The following is a 22,195-nucleotide window of genomic DNA, read 5'->3' as shown; positions in this document are numbered from 1 at the left end:
CCCCCGAGTACTTTGCGATAGTAGCCGGGGTTCGGAACCGGGTCGGGAACGGTGCCCGTCGTATGGCGCAGCTGAAAGCCTGCGGACCGGGTGGTTCGGGCAGGGACTCCGATCCTCCCCGTTGTCGTAGCGTCCCCCACGCCTGGGGTGGTAGCCTCGGCGCACCCTCTCGTCGAGGTGAGCCCGACGGTCGCGGTGATGGTGCTCGTTGCCGAGGCGACCCAGGGCCGCAGGCGCTGTGTCGCGCGTGCGCCTGGTGTGGACCGAGGCTTCCCGCACGAATCGGGATGTCGCGGCGCGATGTTCCGAGGGGTGCCCCTGCCTTCGGGAGGCGGAGCTTTCGGCCCGTCGGACCGCGGCGCCCTCCAGGAGATTCTTGAGCTCTCCCTGGATTCGCCGCCCCTCGGTGGTTGACGGCTCCGGCATCACACGGAGAAGCATTGCCGCTGCAGCCAGGTTCTGGCCGACTCTACTGGAAGCGGGTGGCGGCCTCATCCTGACATTGTCGGCAATGCGGTGCTGGATACCCTGGGGTAGATGGCGCATTTCTCCGGCCGGAGGTTGGCCCGCCCATTCCTGCCCGACGTCCCGGCGGATCGGCTCAAGTGCTCCTGCTCCCTCGTCGAGCCTGGCCGGCACCCCGCGGATTTGCTCGAGCTTTGGGTCATGACCCCCCGCTGGAACGGGGACCACAGCTAGCTCCCGTAGGATGTCAACGCGAGGCACAGGCCTAGGGAGATCACCGTTCTCCGGCATACCAAGTTGGTTGCCTTCGGAGGGACCCCCTAGATCGACGTGGAAACATTCATGACTTGGGCCGCAGTCCTCGTCGTCGAGGCTGCGGCTACCGTCGGAACAGTCGGAAAGGCAGTAGTCGCATGCGGTCATGTGAAGTCCCGAATGGCACTGGGGTTACCAAGTCCGGAGAAGTCCCAACAGAAGCCGGGCTCGTCCTCTTCCTCGGACCCCGAGGGCCCGTAGGTCGAGACGTCTGTCAGCCGGTCCCAGGGTGACCGCATACGAAACCCCAAAGGGTTTGGACTCGCCTCTACGAGAGCGTCCGCCAAAGCGAAGTCGCTTGGCGGGTCGAGGCTGAATCCAAAAGGCGTGAGATGGGAATCGGTGGGTACCTCTTTGTCGACGGGCGGTGACGAAGTCACGTCAAGGACGGACTACACCGTCGTCTCAGGTACGAGGGTGACGCCCAGCAAGTCCTTCGCGAGCGTGCTGGCGTCGTCCGCCTGCTTGGGATTGGCGCGTTGCGGGGAGACGGCGCTCGTCTTCGTCTCATACGCGAGGTCGAGGCCCGACGTGCCCCCCGTTGGGGCGCCGGCGCCGTCGACTCGCTCGACAGCCGACGAGGCGCTGCCTCCTGCTTGGCCTTGGTTGCCCCGCCTCCTCCTCCGTCGGCGGGGGAGAGGACGGGGTGAGCTCGAATGTTGTTCTTCCACCACGCGGGGAAGACGTCGTCGATTCCGCCGCCGGCGGGCGGGCTGTCGGCCGCCATTGTCGCTGTCGCACAGCGGGGCAAGGAGTATCATGTCGTAGCTGCCGTCGAGGGACATGAACTCAAGACCCCCGAAACGGAGTACCGTCCCGGGCTGGAAAGGTTACTGGAGACTGCCCATCTGGAGCTTGACGGGAAGTTGTTCGTCAACACGCAGCAGGCCCCTACCTAGCGCGCCAACTGTCGGCGTTTCGAGACCGGGGGGGTCCCTGGACCGACGAGTGAAATTTCGTCGCGTGCCCCAGCCCAGATGGGTCGGCGCGAGACGGAGCGCGAAGGGGGAAGGAGACGGGCGTGAGAGGTGGAAATCCCGCGGCCTTCGTGTTTGTCCCGCACCCAGGTCGGGTGCGCTTGCAGTAGGGGGTTACAAGCGTCCACGCGGGAGGGAGCGAGCGGCCTCACGCGAGCGGCTGTCCCGTCCTCTTCCCCGCGCGGCCAACCCTCTGTGAGAGGGCCCTGGTCCTTCCTTTTATAGGCGTAAGGAGAGGATCCAGGTGTACAATGGGGGGTGTAGCAGAGTGCTAACGTGTCTAGCGGAGGAGAGCTAGCGCCCTAAGTACATGCCATCGTGGCAGCCGGAGAGGTTTTGGCACCCGGTTCGTGTGGTGTCGTGGCCGTCGGAGGAGCGCTGGAGCCTGGCGGAAGGACAACTGTCGGGGCTGTCGAGTCCTTGCTGACGTCCTCTTGCTTCCGTAAGGGGGCTGGGAGCCGCCGTCGTCATAGAGCGTGCGGGGCGCCATCATTACTTGTCTGGCGGAGCGAGCCAGATGGGACGCCGGTCTTGTTTCCCGTAGCCCGAGTCAGCTTGGGGTAGGGTATTGATGGCGCCTCCTGTTGACGAGGTCGGTCCGTGCCCTAGGTTGGGCGATGTGGAGGCTCCTCCGAGGTCGAGGTCGAGTCTGTCTTCTGAGGCCGAGGTCGAGTCCGAGCCCCTGGGTCAGGCGAGACGGAGACCGTCGGCTGAGGCCAGGGCTGAGTCCGAGCCCTGGGGTCGGGCGAAACGGAGTTCGTCGTCTTCCGGGGCTGAGCCCGAGTCCGAGCCCTGGGTCGGGCGGAGCGGAGTTCGCCGTCTTCCGGGGCTGAGCCCGAGTCCGAGCCCTGGGTCGGGCGGAGCGGAGTTCGCCGTCTTCCGGGGCTGAGCCCGAGTCCGAGCCCAGAGTCGGGCGGAGCGGAGTTCGCCGCCTTCCGGGGCTGAGCCCGAGTCCGAGCCCTGGGTCGGGCGGAGCGGAGTTCGCCGTCTTCCGGGGCTGAGCCCGAGTCTGAGCCCTGGGTCGGGCGAAGCGGAGTTTCCTATGGTGCCTGAGGCCGGGCCTGACTGCCTGTCAGCCTCACTCTGTCGAGTGGCACAGCAGTCGGAGCGGCGCAGGCGGCGCTGTCCTTCTGTCAGGCCGGTCAGTGGAGCGGCGAAGTGACTACGGTCACTTCGGCTCTGTCGACTGAAGGGCGTGCGTCAGGATAAAGGTGTCAGGCCACCTTTGCATTAAATGCCCCTGTGATTTGGTCGGTTGGCGTGGTGATTTGGCTAGGGTTGCTTCTTGGCGAAGACTGGGCCTCGGGCGAGCCGGAAGTATGTTCGTCGCTGGAGGGGGGCCTCGGGCGAGACGGAGATCCTCCAGGGTCGGCTGCCCTTGCCCGAGGCTGAGCTCGGGCGAGGCGTGATCGAGTCCCTCAAATGGACCGATCCCTGACTTAGTCGCACCCATCAGGCCTTTGCAGCTTTGTGCTGATGGGGGTTACCAGCTGAGAATTAGGAGTCTTGAGGGTACCCCTAATTATGGTCCCCGACAGGTTTATTCGGGTTTGGTTCAGGTTCGGGTTTTGAAATGGCCATGCCTAAGTGCGTTGTCGGCCAGAGGACGCGTGGGCCATAAATGTACCACGATCGATTGGCTTGTAGGCCATGAGTACTCTACGGTTTGAGGGGAGTGCGAGACGGACCGACGCCTCCACTGTGGCTGGGCACCAGACTTAGTTAATGGGCCAGTGATTTATGATGAGTCGATCTTAAGCCAGTCACGAGATCCACTCAAGTAATTTTCTTCGGCATGCTTGCCCCCTATCTGATTTCGCCACGTCCGACCCCGCCACCACGGACCAGCGAGTTCCATTTGCCAGAGACATGGATCAATATCCCGGCACATGGGAAGCCGGGAGGGGGTAGCTCACTAAGCTCGGGTCTTGAGCTTGCGATCGCCGCCGGAGACATGTGCGATCGACCAATTCAAGCACAGGTGCACCCGTGGAAAACAGAGACGGAGTAGGAATCCTGAATAAACAAGAGCGACGCAGTGCAGGTAACATGGGCTGCTACTGGAGACAGAAAACATGCCCGCGTGCATTTAATAACAGTTCGATATAAGAAAATTATCCCGATGCTAGTTGAATCTCAATCACTTCAGCCGCTTTCGATATAAGAAAATTATCCCGATGCTAGTTGAACCACCTGATACAACATTAACAAATGTCGGGATACATAAACTGTCCAAATGAATATACAAACAAGCAGTGAGGACCGAAGGAGACTGGCGCAGCAGATACAGCTGTGGTGCTATCTTCAGTCAGCAAGGCAGTATTTGATTCGTGGGCATATTATACAATTTTATGTTCCCGTGCAGAAGCACTTGACCACCATTTTTATCTTACGACACCAAAAGAATGGATCAAAATTCATAACACATGACAACAGGATGATAATTACAAGAAATAAAAAAAAACATGAGGGGTGGTAGGAAATTCCAGGGAAGATGCACTACGCTCACCGTCGCCGTCTGGAGACTACAGGAGAGCTTGTACCAGTCTGCTGCCTTCTAAAACTAGGCGAGGACGTTTGAATGGGGGCGTGCTGTGGTACTTGCGCATGGTAAGAAGAATATGCAGCAGGCTTTGAGCCTGCTGGCGCAGACGTTGATTGAAGGGCTGACTCCATGAAGCAGGCTATGTTCAATCGAGTCCTCTCCAGCTCCCCTTGCAGCAGATCACTACTGTACTGTTGAGCAAGCAACTGGAAAGAAAATTATATTGGTTTCGGTTGGCAACAGAAAGCGGGACTTTCGGAAGACAGCAGAAAAAGTCTGCTTTCAAAAAACTGATGTCACACTACACTGACAGATGTGTATTTCATCTATCATCAATTTGAAAATCCATAAGTAGAATATTTATGTGCACTTACAAGCAAATCATCAGGTGATACTGATGGCTGTCTATCATCTGACGATGCATCTTCACTGCCACGGGTTGGTCGCCGTTGGTGTCCAGGATTTTCCATGGCTTCTGCAATACTTTCACAGGCCTTTTCCAACAAATTCTCTTGTAAGGATTTCATAGCCTGCTGTGCCTCGGGTGAGAAGTATGTGTGTAGCACAGTCTCAAAATACTCAAGCTGCAGGAATATAACACAAAAAAGAGGTAAACCAAGCAGAGCACTTGAGCTGTTGGCCCTTAACAAAGCTATGACTTGAGAAGAATCTAGTGGCAAATGAAAATAAGGAACAAACATTTACCTCAAGCATGAGTTGACAAAAACCATTTGCATCCAACAACCTAATACCTTTGGTCTTATTCTCATGAAAAACACTAAGAAAGATGTCGACCAAACCCTCAACCAAAATTTTCATTGTCTTCTCCAACAAAGGCCGAGCACCAGAGTATATCTGAAAGTTAAAAGTGAGAATTGTGTCTACTCTTTTCAAATATAGACATGAGGATACATAGTCAAATTGTACTCTTAAGACAGACAATGCTGACGACACACAAATGTTCCTAAGATATATGTAGCAATCAGAAATGAAATACATGCAGTAATAGCGTGTTTGGTTTGAGGAATGAGGTAGTACATCATCTTCTCACTCTTCATTTTCTTGTTTGGTTTGTGGAATGGAATGTTTTGATCAAGCATCATTTCATTCCTCATAGCCTAATAATTAGTAATGATACGAGGAATAAGTTCATTCCACTAAATGTCCAATTTATGGAATGGACTCATCATAAACCACCTCATCTAGAATGGATTGACTCTTCAAAACAAACACCCCATAAAAGGATGGTCGTTCCCAAAATGAGCAGCATAGGAGGTTGGGACTTTTCATTAGCATTTCTTTATCTAAGTAATGAATAACTCAAACAAACTTTGAAAGGATGCTACAGTATTTTTCTTATTACACAAAATATTTCATATATTAGAAGGTGAAAACTGAAAAGCACATAAATAGCATATCTTTCCAGATACCCATCCTAAGAGTACAATTTGTAACTTGTTACCAACAAGGTGGACAAACACAGTACCCAGTACTAGGTGTCATACTGACTTGTGCTAGTTGTTACCATAAAAATACAAAAAAAATCAGCTACTTCACTTAGCATCGGGGCTTTTTGCTGATGCAAATATGAATACAACAGTATTGACTTAGAACCTGTGGGCCAAAAGATCACACCAAAATTCCAGTCAAAGTGGTTGTACTTATGCCAACTTCAAGCATTTTAGGAAAGACAGTGATGTCATAACAAGGTTTAATAAATAATCAAAATAAGATAATAAATTGATGAAAACCTCTGCATGTACTGCTACAAGGATGTGCAGCAAGTCAAGAGTTGCATCTCGAATGCTCTGCAAGGAGAAAGCAATAACATTGATGAGATTGTAGTTTCACAAGACAACAAGAGGCATTGGTACAACAACAAACACAAAGAAGCCAATCCATTTCCATAAAAGTACCCAAACGCCAGTTACAGTTGTAATCTACAACATATTCTGGATGTAACTGCTCTTGCAGTAAATAGCAAAATGCTACAAAATTTGAACTAAATCTCATGACGGAGAATCGAGAGCCATCATACCTTCCATTGTTTCCCTTTTTTTGGAACACACAGTACCACAACATAAATGAATTCTGTGTTTTAACTTTTAAATTGATGCTACATACCTTTACCATTGGTGCTGCTCCCCAATAAATCCCAGGATCCAAAAGATAACTTTGTGCAGAACTTCTGATCAAGTTTGACTAATCAAACAACAACAACAAAACATCAGGATGAGTAAAGCAAAGGTAAATACCATAATATGCAAAAAGTAAAAAATATTGACATTCAAGAAAACATTTCTCTAGCACCGAGTAGGGCCTATCTATATATTAAAGCGCAGCGCAAAGGAGTTTATTTAGAGTTTTAGACTATCCACATTAGTATCTTTTATTTCAGCCGCAGGACTCTATATCAACGGTAGTTCCTCTGAATACAACCGTGAGCTTTCCAGACTGCAGCTGCACCAGCCCCAGGTGCTCTCCTCCGAATGCATCCGCAAACTTCCAGGTCGTAGCCACCCCAGCCCCCAGGTGCTCTCCTCCCTCCTCGCCCCAATCAGCTGGTGCTCCTTCGTCCTCCTTGCCCCATTCCCGCAGGCTGCAGGTCGCAGGTGCTCCTTCGTCCTCTCATGGCAACAGGATCTGAAGAGGCGACGACTCGAGAGGAGCGGAGGTCGTGAGAAAACAACTTAAGTTCTTACAAGTTACAACATCATCTCTTATGTGCGTCCATGTGCTTCTTTGTGGAACCATTGATAACTTCTAAAATCAGTAATGATGCTAGACTTTTCTGGTAGCAGCTGAAGCCTAGATTATTTTTGTTAGATCCTTAGATTACTCCTGTGAGTATTAAGTCTACACAAAGTTTTGAAAATCGTCGATTACGTCGCGCCTAGGCGCGCCTAGGCGCTAGGCCATGGGCTTCCGCCTGGACTAGGGGGGTAGGCGACCTCCTAGTCGATCGGAGCGCCTAGGCGGCGCCTAGCGTGGATTCCGCGGCGATTCCGCGTCGCCCAGGTGCCAAGTCGTCGCGGAGGCGAGGCTAGGCGCGCGCGCGCGCGAGCTGGAACGCGCGGGACTACGGGATAGAAATAGCGCGCGAGCGGGAAAGCGCGCGGGAGGGAAATAGAGCGCGCGCTGGAGGGGATTAGGGAGCGGCGCGGTAGGGAAAGGCAGATTGCGCGGGAGGGCCTGATTGCGCGGTCGCCGGAGAAGCCCCCGCTTCCTTCTCCGTCGGGCGCCAGAGAAGCCCCCGCCGCCGCCAGAGAAGCTGCCCAGAGAAGCCCGCCGCCGCCCGAGAAGCTGCCCAGAGAAGCCCCCGCCGCCTGATTGCGCCAGAGAAGCCCCCGCCGCCCTGCTGCACATCCTCTGCCCAGCTGCTTGCTTCTCTTCTCCCCTGTTCTTCGCCGACAGAGACAGAGAACTCCCCTGGTTCTTCCCCGGCAGAGGTCTGTATGTTCCTCCTCCCCTGCTTCTCTCCACTGCTTCTCTCCTCTGTTAATTTGTTATTCACTGATTCACATATGATGGCTTGAACTCAGATGACAGAGGGTCAATCTGAAGAAACTGCAAGTGCACCAGAGGGAGTTAGTGTCCTTAGAAGAAATTCAGATGATGTGGGATGGGAGTATGGGGTTCTTGTTGATGTAAACAATAAGGACAAGGTAAAGTGCATACTGTGTGACAAGCAAATGTGTGGAGGGGTTTATCGGTTGAAGCAACATATCGCCCAGGAAGGAAAGAATGCGAAGAAATGCCAAGGCATTAAGACCACCAAAGAGAAATTGCTGGAGGCTCAAGAAAAGTGCAAGAAAGCGCTAGATGGAGCAAAAAGGAAAAGGGAGGTGAAGACTGTTCGTGAGCTAGAACTTAGAGAGGAAGTTCATGTGTCTAGGGTTGGAGGATCAGAAGAAGTGACTTGTGTTGGAAGTTCAGAGCCTCACAAATTAGGCCCCATGGACAAATGGACAAAAGCTATTGATCCTACAGCAACTAAATCTGAATCTTTGACTCAACAGAGGCTGAACAAGGAACTTTGGAAAGAAAGATTACATGAGGTGCATAAATATATTGCAAGATGGGCCTTTAACCATGGTAATTTCCTTGCTGTTTTTTAATTTCAGATTTCATATTCATCAGATTTCCTTGCTGTTTTTTAATATCCTTGCTGTTTTGTGATATTGATAGCAATATCATTCAATGCATGTGACAACGATGAGTTCAAGCAAATGTGTGAAGCAATTGGACAATTTGGGCCTGGAATTGAACCTCCAACTATGTTTGACCTGCGAGGGAGATTGTTGGAAGAAGAATATGCAAACACCAGCTCTAACTAATAGAGAGGTATTTTATTTCAGCATCATGGTGGCGGCTTTATGGAACTGAAACACCAGCTCTACAGAAGATGGCTACCAAGATCCTATCTTTAACAGCAAGTTCTTCTGGTTGTGAAAGAAATTGGAGTGGGTTTGATGGGGTAAGTACCTATCTGTTATCAAAATTACAGCAGCATTACAATAAAATTGCAGAACTAAAAGTGCTCTTATTTTTAATTTATAGGTGCACACTAAGAAGAGAAATAGGCTTACTACAGACCGCCTCAACAAGTTGGTCTACGTTCAGTTCAACAACAGGCTAATTAATAAGAGAGCAAAGATCAAGTCCAAGAAAATTACTGATGTTCTCTTGTCTAGTGGTCCAACTGAAGCTCAAGGTTTCCTCCAAGAGAATGGAGATGATTGTGCATTAGTCTCCTTTAGAGATGACGAAGACGAGGAAGAAGTCATGGAAGGTACAGGGATACCTTGGTCTGTGCTTGGAGATGCAGTGGGAGCAGAAGAACAACTAGAGCTGCGTAGAAGTGCAAGGGTGAGAGAGCTCAATGAAGAAGAGTTTGAGTCCGAAGAAGAAGAGTTTGATGAAGATGAGGATGAGGATGAGATGGATGAAACCGGCGTGTGAGCCAGCTTCATGTCATGTTTTAGCTTTTATTATGCATCCATGTATCTTTAACTTGTGAACTTAGAACTCCTGTTGTGCGCTTGTGTTTTGTGTTGTGGCTTGTGAGAACTGAATCATGTGCATGGCTTGTTATTTTATTTCGTGTTGCTGCATTTTATATGTGTTACTGCCTACTGTCCCTTCATGTTTGTGATTTCTAAAGGCTATCCTATGGTGCTGATCAGTACTTAATGGATGGGAGAAGGGTCAGACCTCAGATAAGTACCTAACTTGCTATTTCCTATTTTTTTATCACTTGTATTGATGCCCAATTGCATCTAAAAGTGTTGTCCACTTCTATTGCAGCAGTGCTTGAGGATTCAGTGATCAGCAGATCTGCAAGGACAAAAGGTATGTCTACTGATCCTTCCCTATTTTTTTATCTATAAATGTATATATGAATATACTATATAAGTTGGCAAAACGCCTAGAAAAACGCCTAGCATCGCCTAGGCAAGCCTAGGCTGGACTAGTCTCTAGGCTAAGGGTCATCGCCTAGATTCCGCCTAGCGCCTAGCAAAACTCTGAGTCTACAGTAGAAAAATAAATAAATAAACTGAAATTTTGCACATCGTTGTCGGAATCGTATTGTAGTCTTGATGTTGTGTTATAAACAGATTCACCTTGTCTCTGTATTATGGTCTTTAGCAAATTAAATAAACTAAAATTTTGCAGTTTGTTTACAATCTGTAAACAGGTTTCAACATCATTTTTCACTGAATCTGTTTTCTCATTAATTCAAAGGTCCATGGACAGTGAATCTGTTTTCTCCTTAATTCAAATAGACTCAGTTCTACTGCATTTCTAGAAAGAACAAAAATTTCTACAATTTTACACTTTGTTGCCGGAATCATATAGTAGTCTTAGTGATTTGTTGTAAAATGCTTTAGCAAACCTGTTCACTCATTGTGAACATATTCATCTTGTCCCTGTGTTATAGCCTTTAGCAAATTAATTAAATTAAAATTTTGCAGTTTTTCTACAATCTGTAAACAGGTTTTAACATCAACTTTGCATGGAATCGTTCATATATTTATTTTTGTTAAAATATTCATCTTGCCATAATGCCATCTGCATATACAATATCCCTTCTTTTCATATATTTATTTTTGTTAGAATCGTAAAAAAACGCGCGCAGGGCACGCATTAGACACTAGTGAAATATTAAAAATTCATAACACTTCAGATTTACAGTTGTCCCAGCCAGCATTCACAAGATCGGTGGAACTTCCTAGCACTTCATTAAATGCTATGGGCCTGTGACAACTGTTCTAAACTGCTATTTGCATGCAAGGCACAAAACAATATGATATACAACACATCAAAGCAAATAAAATAGCTTCAGTGTTTATCACAAAAACTGGAACTTCCAACAAAATTGCTGTGCTCTACAAAAAGTAAAGTAATTGTGAAGCTACATCGAAACAAAGTTTGTCGGTTCACCCAGAGTCCCAGTTAAGGGTGTGTTCGGTAGTCAGGATTGGAGGCCAGAATCGTTCCAACTTAGGCCTTGTTCGTTTCTTCAAGAATACACCGTGAATCGTTCCAAGTGATCAAAATTTATACAAATTAGAGAAACAATCCAAGCTAGGAACGGTTCCGGGCCACCATTCTGGAAAAACCGAACGTCCCCTTATCAAGATTATATAAATTAGTGAACCATTCCAGCCCTGAATTATTCAGGCCAGCCATTCCGGAGGAAACAAACAAGCCCTAAGTTATTTCGTGTGCTTTAGTAAGTTTTCAAAATTGTTGTACTGTTTGAGGAATGGCTGAATGGAGAACACTAAATCTGTATCAGATTAACTAATATATGAAGGAAAGATACTGGGGTTATAATATATATGATGCAATTGGGCAGACTCAGTGCCAGAGGCTCCCACATCAGTGGGATCTAGGAAAGAGATAAACCAAGGCAAATATTCTCCCTGCAAATGTGGAGAAGCTGTTTAGAACCCGCAACCTGCTGACTCAATGAGACAGCTCTCACCGCTGCACCAGGCCTACCCTTTTATAATTATATATGATGTAACCAATTTTGTTAAATCATGCATTCGGTGGTTAATCAACACTATGCCTATGCCCTGAATTGTGTATCATACCTTTGCAAAAGTATATTGGTCCAGGACTTTCTCTTCAAGCGCAGAGAAAGAAGTCATCAGATCTCGCATGTCAGAACTTCGCTCATCATTATTCCTATGATAAAATTTTCATTGAATGGATTAGACATACCTTGAGAACAGCTTCTATAATGGGTACATGGTTTCCCACAGCGAAGGAAAGGGCGAAAATTTCATGAATGCTATCAGGTACCTGACTGGAGACCAAATGTGTCTATATGTGGTGTACAGTTCTTCTGAAAGTTCAGCTTTACAATATCCAATGTTACTCAAAACAACCAGCAGCTTTTTGTGCAAATCTCCATCTGTGTTAGCAGATGTTTCTCTAGTACCATTTATGTATCCATTTTGAACATAATTGTTTTCATTGTTTGGCCTGTTCTCAGTTAGTTCACCTCCAAACCTCTCCAGATAACCTGAAGCAATGTCAAAGATTTTCAGACCACGACTAGAGAATTAAAAAAATCCTCTAGCTACTTAGAGATTCATACCAGCAAAATCCAGAAAGGAATTCAAAAATGCAAGTCTGACAGACTCATTAATTTCCTGAAGTGGTTGAGAAATGTCATATGACTTCGCAGTCTCGCTCATCAGATTAAGAATCATACTGAAATAAACAAACACAGATTAGGGACATGTTCAGCACTACCAACAATGAAGGCAGGAAAGCACTTGCTGTTCCCAAATTTTGCAGTGCAGGGAGAGAGAGGGGGGTAGAATTTAGAATATACTGAACACAGAGCCTGGAGACTGATGTGCCATCACTTTAGAAGGTTGTGCTCAAGACAAATTTCAGATTTTGCAGAGCAAAAGACAAGAGACACAAACCTTAAACTCAGGTGAATGGATTCATTCATAGGTAAGACAGGATAACCAGAAATCTAAAGATTAATAATGGCAAAAGCTTATGCTTGATCATTACAACAATTTAAGATATACTGCTGTAGCAATAAAATTATACAACACAGTAAGACAAATTCCTTCCTGAATCCTGACACTGTAACAACTATACTTACTGCCAAAAAGAAATACTGCTTAAGTGCAACAAAAGAAATAATTATCTATTAGCCCAAATACTTCCTTCGTTCCAAATTATAAGGCGTTTTGGTTTTTTAGATACATTGCTCTTACTATGTGTCTAGACATGGTGTATGTCCAAGTGCATTGTAAAGGCTATGAATCTAGAAAAACCAAGATGTCTTATAATTTGGAATGGAGGGAGTAGATATTAAAAAAGATGGCCAATTGCAAAGTAGTAATGCAAAAAAAATCAAAGGGCTTTGGAAATAATGCAGGATAAGAAACTGCAAAAAGATGCAATACGACATATAAATAAAGCAGTCTTACGTATCAATCCGGTCCATTGCTGAAATTATTATGTCACGGAATTCCAGGGGCATGCATGAAATTGCATATGGAGACTTGTTTCTCTCAAGGGTGGATAAAATAACCCAAGTATCATCTTTTGATATCTCCTTAGTTGTTGCCCGCATCCATGAACAAAGCCGTAGAACGTAAAGCTTCGTCATTTGAAAATGAAGGGTGCGCAACAATTTTACTGGCATAATTGTAAACACATTCAGGATACAAGACGAACTTTGCAGATTTGGGAAAAGGTCTAATTAAGAGACAAATACCAGCAGTTGGAGATGAATCCTTCCCTTCAAGAGTCTGACAGGCCTTAGCTATTTCTTTTATAGTGTCACTCATGTATGGACAAAGAATGTTGCATTCCTCGAAATCACGGAAGGTACTCTGAACCTGTTGTAGTGTTGTTGACAAAGCATGTTAAATTACTAATACAATCAAATGCTTACTGCTAGCAATCACATTTGATGTTAAAATTCCTAACAACACACTAATTGCACCTTAGTGTCAAAAGCCGATATAGTATCCCGAACCATACTAGCAACTTCATCGAGAGTGTGGTTTGTGTACTTCACATCTCCACCTTTGTCATCGTTCTTATTTGCAGACGGCTTTGCATTCATGTCAGAATCAGAAACTACATTACCAGAAGCTGTCTGAAAATAAAATATATATATAATTAGCAAATCCATAAAATCTCTTTTCAAAACAAAAATAAGTACAAGAAGGATCGTTGTCTTCTTCACAATGAATATGGAGTAAAGTAGGCATCATTATTCAGGCCGTTATTATCAGAAATACCCTTTAATTTCAGTTTACTACTGCACAACCATAGGACTGGAAGAGTTTATAAGTTTCTGCAGTTCAGCAGAGCTATCTGCTTTGTGAAAAAAAAACTTATTAGTGTCGCAAGCCATATAGTTACACTGTCAACAATTTACATTTTTCTTGTAAATTGTAATGCAACTGATAAGGTTCTTACCTTGGCAAACTTTCCACTGAAAACAGATAAAGCTAATCTCCAGAAAGCTGGAACATGCTGTATAAGCACAGAAGTTAGCCTACGAGTGTAGGTGGCCCTTAAACTATCAGCTTCCTCAGCCATAAAGTTTGTTGACAACTGATCAGCTCGAGGAGAATCACAAATGGCAGAATCAACTTCCAGCTAAACAAAAAGGTCTACGTTAACATAGGGAAGATACAAAATTGCATGTAAATATGATATGACGAACTACAGAAAGTATATGCTCACAGATTTATTTGAATCTTGTTGCAGCTGCCTCCACTTTGAATCAGAGAGCACTTTTTCACGAATTTTATTTTGCAAAACTTCCATTCGCAATTCATGATCTTGAGTACACTTTTCAAACAATCCATGAATCCTGCTATTCTGATAGGAAATATTATGATATAAGTAAAAAGATAATACAAACAGAAGTCACAAAATTGAAAGGCTCAGTTACATTACAGCATGCATATTTAGATTAAAATTAAAAGAAGGGCAGACCCAGTGTCAGAGGCTCCCACATGAGTGAGGTCCAAAAGAGGGATAAACCGAGGAAAACCTTCCTCCAGCAAATGAGGAGAGGCTGCTTCAAACCCACGACTTGGTGACTCGGTGAGACAGCTCTCACCACTGCACTAGGTCTGCCCTTCTATATTTAGATTAAAATTCAACCTGAATATTTAGATAATGCCACACTGGATCTGTTTCAGGTTCCAGCTCCAACAGTAGACGAACAATGTTCTCAAGCTGAATGGTAAAGAACAAAATCAGTAAGCAAACAGAACAAAAACCTCAGATAACTTCATTCTTAAAATAGAGTTCAATTAAGTACTAGGAAATCAAGTAGTCCATTTTAAAGAAGCAGTGTCCTATAATCATTTGTTAATTGTCCTTTATTATGCTTTCTCTATCTGGTTGTGTTCCATAATACATAAACCTAAACTTGCAGGCTAAACCATATTTCGCTGTCAACAAAAGTAGGTAATTTCTAAATGCCTCTAAAGATAGATACTATAGACATGTTCCGCTAACCTCAGCAAAGTCAAGGTGAGGATCCTCCATGGACTTATAAAGCATGCCTCTGAATTCCTGCATCACCTTTTCGACCTCTTCGAGTACACGTTTTAGTATCCCCACCTGCAGGTTGTTCAACATAACATAAACATACTAAATGCAGTAGATCTATTGCTGTGCCAATATAGTGCCTAACAACGAACGATGGGGCCACAAAACACAGTGAAGAAATTCGCACGTGCTATACTTCAGCAGTTCAGCATGGAATCAGACATACTTTTCTACAACAAAAAGATACCAAAATCAAACTGTCAAGTGGTCCAAACACAAACAAGTCAGTTCAGTGGATTAAGTATTCATGAGTTACTAGATCGTTAAACCTAGTATTTCCAAGATCTTTGCATAAATCAGCCATGCTCAGTGATTATCCGTTACTCACATTTAACTGTGGAGACCTTTATTCGACGAGATACATATGTAAGCCATTGTGTATAAAATGGTCAATATATAACTTAACACAAATCTGGAACACGACATTAACCTAATTTCATTGAGTGCACGATACACCATACTGTGTCATTCATTCTTTCATGCTTCACCACCCAATTGGATAACATATGCAGATAAAATAAAATAGGAAGTTGCCATACATGGGAAGGAAGAACAATTGACTTTGCTTTTTGGTACTCTCTGACAGCAAGATCATATTCTCCTTTTCTAATGTTCCCACGGATTGCACTTGGGAGGTTAAATAGTGTCCGAAATCTTTGAAGCATTCCCTGAACAGATCTGATCTTTTCAGCTTGGGCCTGTACCAGAAGTTCAGAATTCAGTGCACTCAAGGAATGTTGAAGCAATAGCAGTAGTTCTAGAGAAGCTCAGTTTCTATACCTGCCTCTCAAATAGAGGCTCAAATGCACGATTCGCCACACCACTAATTTTTTGTGTCACTGAATACAAGTGAGCAGTACCTGCACCTTCAGGATCTTCCTCTATCTGTCTCAATTTTGACTCAATGTCTGCATAAAACTGTGTATTACAAGGAGATGCAATCATTGTCCATGTCCAGAAACTCAGGATCATGAACATTTATCTGCAACATGGCATATCTAATAATTGCGTAAATACCATCTATTGTAGTTTTGCACGAGACAAAACAATCAAAGTTCTCCTTGACTAACTGTTTTTTCTGCTGTGTTCTCCCTTTGAGATCAGTTTTCAAAGTGAGAGCACCAGCCTCTAAATCAGCAGCGCTTGTGTCTTTGTGGACCCACGAAAGGAAAACTTTGGGATCAAAACTTGGAGATGAATAGATAACTTTGTCTGCAGAAGTGCAAATATAGAACTATTAATAAGCATGAATCAAATGCAAGAAGAATTACAGTAAAACCATCAGGCCTACCTCGCATATTGGGATCTAAACCTTGAGACTTCTCCCTTGAAATTGGAGAACTTACTGAAGCATCAGTGATCAATCGCAGGGATTTATTATCTATGACACTGGTAAGGTAAATATTATCCAATGGTGAAAAGGAAATGGGCATGCGATGAGGATAAAGTTAACATGGCTCTAATAATTGAAATTAATTATCTTATTAGTTGGAAGGGCAGGTCTGGTGCAGTGGGGTAAGCTGTCTCACTTGAGTCCCCTTTTGTTAGCTCCCACACATGTGGGAGCCTTCGACACTGTGTCTGCTCTTTTGTTTTGTTTTTTTTTTATTCTAGGGCACGAGATAATACACAATGCAATACTGCCAAATTCTACAACATCAATACTTTCGGTGTCCAAGTATATCATACAAAAGAATATGATCATTTCTTTGATAAGACTCAGCAGCATGTCTTAAAGGTACATAGAATAGATTAACTTTTAAGTGTTATTTACAATGTTTTTCGCCCCACTTCTAGCTCCAGTTTCTCTTGCTAAAAGCTAAAGAGAGACCAAACAGCTGGCTCCTATTGATTTTTAAGGAACCTGAGGCTGACACCAAAAAAGCCAATAGTTTTTCCTTCCTAGCTTTTGTCTAACTTTCCCACTATTGCCCACACACCAACCTACTGGATTTCTTCCACAAAACAGTTTGGAGTGCCTTCTAATAATAAGCTAGCATCTCCACAAAAAGAGAAGCAAAATCCAAAAGCAGAAAAACTGGACCACTGTCAAACATGGATACACAGCCACAATCACAAAAATAATAAGCAATGAAAAAGAGATGCTAGACCAGCATACAGCATGATGCTGAAGAACATGAATGGTGAGGAATCTCCTGTAGAGGGAAAGTAATAAAATGGAAGAAAAAAGATGCAACTTATGCTAAATGAGGGACTAATAGGTGAGAATAGCGCACGACAACTAGACAAGGAGTGTATTTTCTTAACAAGATGTTCCTGAAATGGTAAATAATGCATGTGCTGATCAAAAGCTTGATGATATAGATAGTTACCCAAGGCCCAATGGATCCAAAACCTCAACTCCTTTTGGTAAAGTCTGTACAGACGTGAGGGCCTTTCGAGCAGCAGCAGCTGCTGCTGCTGCTTTCTGATCAAGTTCTTGAATGTTAGGAGCCACCTTTGCTTCACGCATTTCTCGAACCCTACGAGCAAGCTTGAGTGGAGCAAAGGAAGGCAGTCACTAGGCATTTTTAGCATTAGTATGAAAATGCAAATGTGCAAGATAGCAGGCTAAATAAAAAGGAGGAAGTCACTAGGCAATTTTAGCATTAGTATGGAAATGCAAAGGTGCAAGATAGCAGGCTAAATAAAAAAGGGGTAGACCCAGTGCCGGAGGCTCCCATATGAGTGGGATCTGAGGAAGGAATAAACAGAAGCAAGCCTTCCCCCACAAATGAGGAGAGGCTGCTTCGAACCGCGACATGGTGATTCAATGAGACAACTCTACCATTGCACCAGGCTTGCCCTTCTAAGCTAAATAACATACCATTTTCCAAGTATTTGGCAACCATTATCTGGTGAATGTTGATATACAATACAGTATCAGAATTCAGAATTCACAATACTAACAAAATATGCAAAGTTGACGAAAAAATTGAGAAATTGGAAACACGACAAACAAGAATACAGAGTAGTAAAGAGAATATGTGGGAAAGACCGAGAGAGATCCCAATGGGCCATTGTACATCATTATATTTATTATTGGAATATTTAGTTAGAAAAAAAACAAGGTGTGATTGTCCCTTGTTTAAAAATTTGCAAGCCCAAATTAAACAGTAACACACGGCATCATAGCTGCAGGTAGGCAACTGGTGTGAAGTAAGAATTGTATGAAGAAGAACAACCATAACAACTTAAAACACTGGTTATAGTTCTATTAATTAATTAATTTTCAACATCCTAATCTCACATTGACATAGATTGTTACACCATGACAGTATTTGTCCATGCCATATATCGGTATAAGCCCTCCATGCCAAACAGGCAGGATAGTGGATACTCGGCAATGCCACAACTGAACCAACCCACCAGGCACACTAGGTATCACAATTCGCAATAGTTAACCACAGTACCATGAAATGCTGCAAACGATCACATGACAAGCTAAATTTCGGTGATCAAGGACAATCCCAGCCTGCTAAGCAGACGAAATTGGCATGACGCATGATCATCCAACCGCGCTATCTCGAGAAGGGGCCTAAGCCAGCACGGCAACGACCGCAGCCCGAGACCGAGATCTCGGTGATCTCTCACACGGTCATACCTCTGCCTCGTCGACGCGCTTCCAGCTCCTGGGCTCCTCATCGTCGAAGTCCCCATCGTCCCGTGCCACGGCCCTCCGCGCCCCAGCGCGCCCACCCCCACCCCCGCGGGGCGGCGGCGGGCCACGAGCGCGGGGATTGTCGTCCTCTTCGCCAGAGGAGATAGAGAGCAGCTCAACATCTGAGTCTTCGTCCTCGTCTCCGCCGCGGCTGGGCTGGCGCGCCTTCGCTGCGGCGCCCCCGGCTCTGCCGTTGCCGCCGCGGGCGTTGGGGGCGGGTGGGCGGACGAGGTTGACGACGGGCTTGTTGGCGGCGGGCGGGCGCTGGTGGCTGAGGTCCCGCGCCGCCTGCTCCTGCAGCGCAATCTGGAGGAGCTCGTCCTCGTCGACGTCGCTGTCGCTCGCCATGGCCTCAGGCGCCGGGGCTCGGATCTGGGGCGCGGGAGAAAGGAGAAGGGGAGGAGAGAGAGAGAGCGCGCGCGCGTGTGTACAGTATACGAAGAGAGAGAAACTTCACGATTTTGATGGTCTTGATTCTTGAAATTGCGTGGATCGGAGCTGTAACAAGCCCACAGACCACAGCGGATTTTTCAGTTCCCCACATTTCTCCTCGTATACCTATTTTCTATAATATTTTACTATAGGGGTGTTGGTTTCTAGGACTAATTTTTAGTCCCTTAATTTTATTTCATTTTAATCCCTAAATTACTAAATGTAGAAACTAAAACTCTATTTTAGTTTCCCTATTTAACAATTTATGAACTAAAATAGAATAAAGTGGAGGGACTAATGTTTAGTCCCTATAAACCAAACACCCCCTATGTCACTCCAAAAAATATTCCCATATATAGTATGTCTTTAATTGTTCCTCGTATTCAGCTTCACTATATACTTACTATAATTCAGTTATTTAATATTGTTTCATTAGTTTTTAAAGTTTTTAAAAAGCATAGACTATTTATACTACTATAATACACATTATTTTTAGATTACGTACTTAAAAGGGGTTAATATTACAAAGTAATAGAGTAATTGAAGTGTAGGTAGATTTAAACTCACCCCATATATCATATATATCGAGGAAGCTGACTCTCTCCGTATGGGTGGGCTGTTGGGGGAAACCGTTGGAGGAGGTTTTCACTCCAATTGTCACACTTCGTTTGTGCAGGGAATGGAGAGTGATGGTGATTTATTCTCCTATTCAATTTTAAATAGAAAAAGATTAAATCCCCTCAAATCCTCCAAAATTCCTTCGCAAACCTTCCCGAACTAATAAGGCATGTGTGGAGTGGGAGGAGGTGTTGGTTTACTGCGTCCGCACACCTAGTCCAACGCGAGCCTGGCCGGCCAGGTACGGCTATTTCTGGAGTATGTGCAAATGCAGCTAAATGACCTCAGAATGACTTATTTTGCATCCACTCATGCAGTCACCGTTTCTCGTGTACAGGCAACCAAACAGACGCTCAGCCAAAGTCAACGCACACAATGATTCAGGATGGAATGGTGCAGATAACCAATCAGGTGGATAGTGCACTGTTGGAGGTGGCCTAAATTGCAGATCAAAGGATGTTGGTTCAAGAAGGTCAGTGGTGTTATCGTTTTTTATGCGGCTGTTTGATAACTATAATTGCTTATAGTTTTTATATTATGTCCAACGTGTTATAAATTTTTTTTTGATAAATTTTGTTTTAAGTATAGCTCTAATTTGCTTGACACAACTTTCTATGCAACTAGAGTTTATTGAAGATTTAGGGTTGCAATTGCAAACTACGGTGCCAACAAAGCCTCAAGCATCTAATGTTTGGAAGTGGAAGCTATATTTGTTTTTTAGCAACGGAGACAAGCAGTAAACTAAGTGTTGTGGTTAACCTAGGTTAAATCACATCAAATTCAAACAAAGATGACACTGATAGAAGTGATGATAGTGGCCACATGTTAATCAAATGCTCGATTCTTTGGAAGAAAAGAGAAAAACAAAATATAGTGGATCAAACACAGGTTTAAAATGGAGCATTTTATTAGTGTGTAATCAGGTTTAAGATAGATACACATATTATTAGTAGAGGAACTCCAAGTTTTAAATGATTATCTAATAGCATGTTTGGTTTGAGAAATGACGTAGTTCATCATCTTCTCACTTCTCGCTTTTTTATTTGGTTTGTGTAATGAAATGAGTTGATCCATCGTTATTGCATACCTCATATGCTAATAATTAGTAATAATATGATGAATGAGTTCATTCCACCAAATTTATGGAATGGACTCATGATTCACCACCTTATTTAGAATGGATCGATTCTTCAAACCAAACACTCTTAAGTGTCACTGAATAGATCAATTTATTGTGTATTTATTAGATCTCGTGAGGACATGAAAATCCTTTAAAAATATTTATGAAAATGATAACTCACTTACACACAATGTTAAAACACATTTGTAGTTAGCACTCTTTGAGAAAGTGTTGAAAAGTTTATCTATAACTAACTCTACATGAGCATCGGACATGGAGAGGACATAAGATGACAGAGTTGGTCAGTCCAATGACTAACCCTAGCCAAGCGTGTTTGGGTCTCATTCGATCGTGGACATTGGTCTGACCAGTGTCACCATGAGTGCATCAGACCATACGATGCTGACCTAGGAGGCCTGACTTGTCACTACGCAGAACTTTTTCAAAGGAGCCATCGAATCATGGCCACTAATCCGATGCGCTACGCTATACCATCCGATGAGCAACATAGCTCCCTACAACCTCTCTGTTCTGCAATGGATGGAGGGTGTCGTTGGTCTGATGGACATTGGACCATATGTCATGGTAGCCATTGACACCACAACTACTAGTTTTAAATGGCAGGCTACCACGTCACCTAAAGCAGGGGCATCGAGCATGGCTTTTGGTATAATAGGGTGCATCAGATGGTCTGGTTGTCAGGTGCTTCACCGACGCGGAGAGAATAGGAAGAAGAGGAAGAACTGGGCGTAGGAGGAAGTGGGAATTATTGTATTCACCTTTCATATCCTTTACAGACTCCCCTTCGCCTCTATTTAACGTGTCATACAATCACTTGGACCACATGTGCGACGGGTAACGACTATTGGGCCTAGACATTCGACGCCCCAACTCTGTTTTGTTGGTCAAACCAGCCGCAACGACCTCCTTCCCGCCAGCTTCCACGACTTTGTCATCCTAACTGCTGACATTCTCCATCCCTGGACCAATCGAGTAAGGTCTGGGATGCTTGTCGTGTCTGGTGTATCTCAAGCCATTCCGACTTTCGATGCCTTCTCGGCCCATAGTAATCCAACCCTCCAATATCAGTTGGGGGAAAGCAGCCCCCGCTTTCCCATGCTCGCCACTCTATTGGGGTTCGACCCCTCTCTTGGGCGGCGCTCCTTTGCTCAGGAATTTCCTTAGCAACCCATAGTACTTATAGGCATGTTGGACCACATAGCAGTCCTTTTGGACACGGAGCCTCGAGCGGTTTCTCGAAATGGTCGGTGGCCTCCTCGGTCGGCGGTTCCTTCTTTTCTGACCTGCTAGGACTACCAGCACTTTGTCATGCCTTCGCTCGTCCTTCTTTTTCTTATTAGGTCTCCCTCTAGGGCCTCTATCAGGCTCTTTGTCGCGCTTGGCCTTCTGCTTGTGGTGGCTGAAAATTGCCCCTACTGCAT

The 22,195-nt window shown here is 45.0% G+C and overlaps 2 protein-coding genes across 3 annotated transcripts; one reads left to right on the top strand and one right to left on the bottom strand.

The window, feature by feature from the left end:
* Positions 1-3,886: 3,886 nt before the first annotated feature.
* LOC100304442 (Exocyst complex component SEC5A) lies at positions 3,887-19,032 on the bottom strand. Of its 2 annotated transcripts, XM_008670016.4 has the most exons (22): positions 18,527-19,032; positions 17,256-17,416; positions 16,214-16,311; positions 15,940-16,134; positions 15,703-15,830; positions 15,462-15,620; positions 14,830-14,934; positions 14,470-14,544; positions 14,044-14,181; positions 13,774-13,956; positions 13,292-13,447; positions 13,061-13,184; positions 12,771-12,981; positions 11,915-12,030; positions 11,617-11,839; positions 11,406-11,499; positions 6,427-6,504; positions 6,054-6,110; positions 5,008-5,157; positions 4,677-4,886; positions 4,267-4,508; positions 3,887-4,145 (listed from the first exon to the last, which is right to left on the bottom strand). In XM_008670016.4, exons 1-22 carry the CDS (start codon positions 18,929-18,931, stop codon positions 4,142-4,144), a joined length of 3,312 nt encoding a protein of 1,103 aa, XP_008668238.1. In that variant the 5' UTR covers positions 18,932-19,032; the 3' UTR covers positions 3,887-4,141. The 2 variants fall into 2 exon arrangements, with proteins under 2 accessions (XP_008668238.1, NP_001348351.1); NM_001361422.1 differs by having other exon boundaries at positions 4,067-4,508; positions 18,527-19,011.
* LOC103646468 (uncharacterized) lies at positions 8,666-9,381 on the top strand. The gene is made up of 2 exons (XM_008671201.4): positions 8,666-8,779; positions 8,863-9,381. Exons 1-2 carry the CDS (start codon positions 8,708-8,710, stop codon positions 9,262-9,264), a joined length of 474 nt encoding a protein of 157 aa, XP_008669423.1. The 5' UTR covers positions 8,666-8,707; the 3' UTR covers positions 9,265-9,381.
* Positions 19,033-22,195: the final 3,163 nt, after the last annotated feature.

Source organism: Zea mays, chromosome 2 (assembly GCF_902167145.1).
Source record: "Zea mays cultivar B73 chromosome 2, Zm-B73-REFERENCE-NAM-5.0, whole genome shotgun sequence".
NCBI classification, from domain to species: domain Eukaryota; kingdom Viridiplantae; phylum Streptophyta; class Magnoliopsida; order Poales; family Poaceae; genus Zea; species Zea mays.
The sequence above is the reverse complement of the archived record's forward strand: the minus strand, read 5'-3'. Positions and strand labels throughout refer to the sequence as shown.

Coding starts and splice junctions, on each gene's coding strand:
- LOC103646468 (XM_008671201.4), top strand. CDS start 8,708: ATGGCTACCAAGATCCTATCTTTAACAGCAAGTTCTTCTGGTTGTGAA. Junction 8,780..8,862: donor ATTGGAGTGGGTTTGATGGG/GTAAGTACCTAT, acceptor TTTAATTTATAG/GTGCACACTAAGAAGAGAAA.
- LOC100304442 (XM_008670016.4), bottom strand. CDS start 18,931: ATGGCGAGCGACAGCGACGTCGACGAGGACGAGCTCCTCCAGATTGCG. Junction 14,545..14,829: donor CTCACCTTGACTTTGCTGAG/GTTAGCGGAACA, acceptor TTTACCATTCAG/CTTGAGAACATTGTTCGTCT. Junction 13,957..14,043: donor AACAAGATTCAAATAAATCT/GTGAGCATATAC, acceptor CTTTTTGTTTAG/CTGGAAGTTGATTCTGCCAT.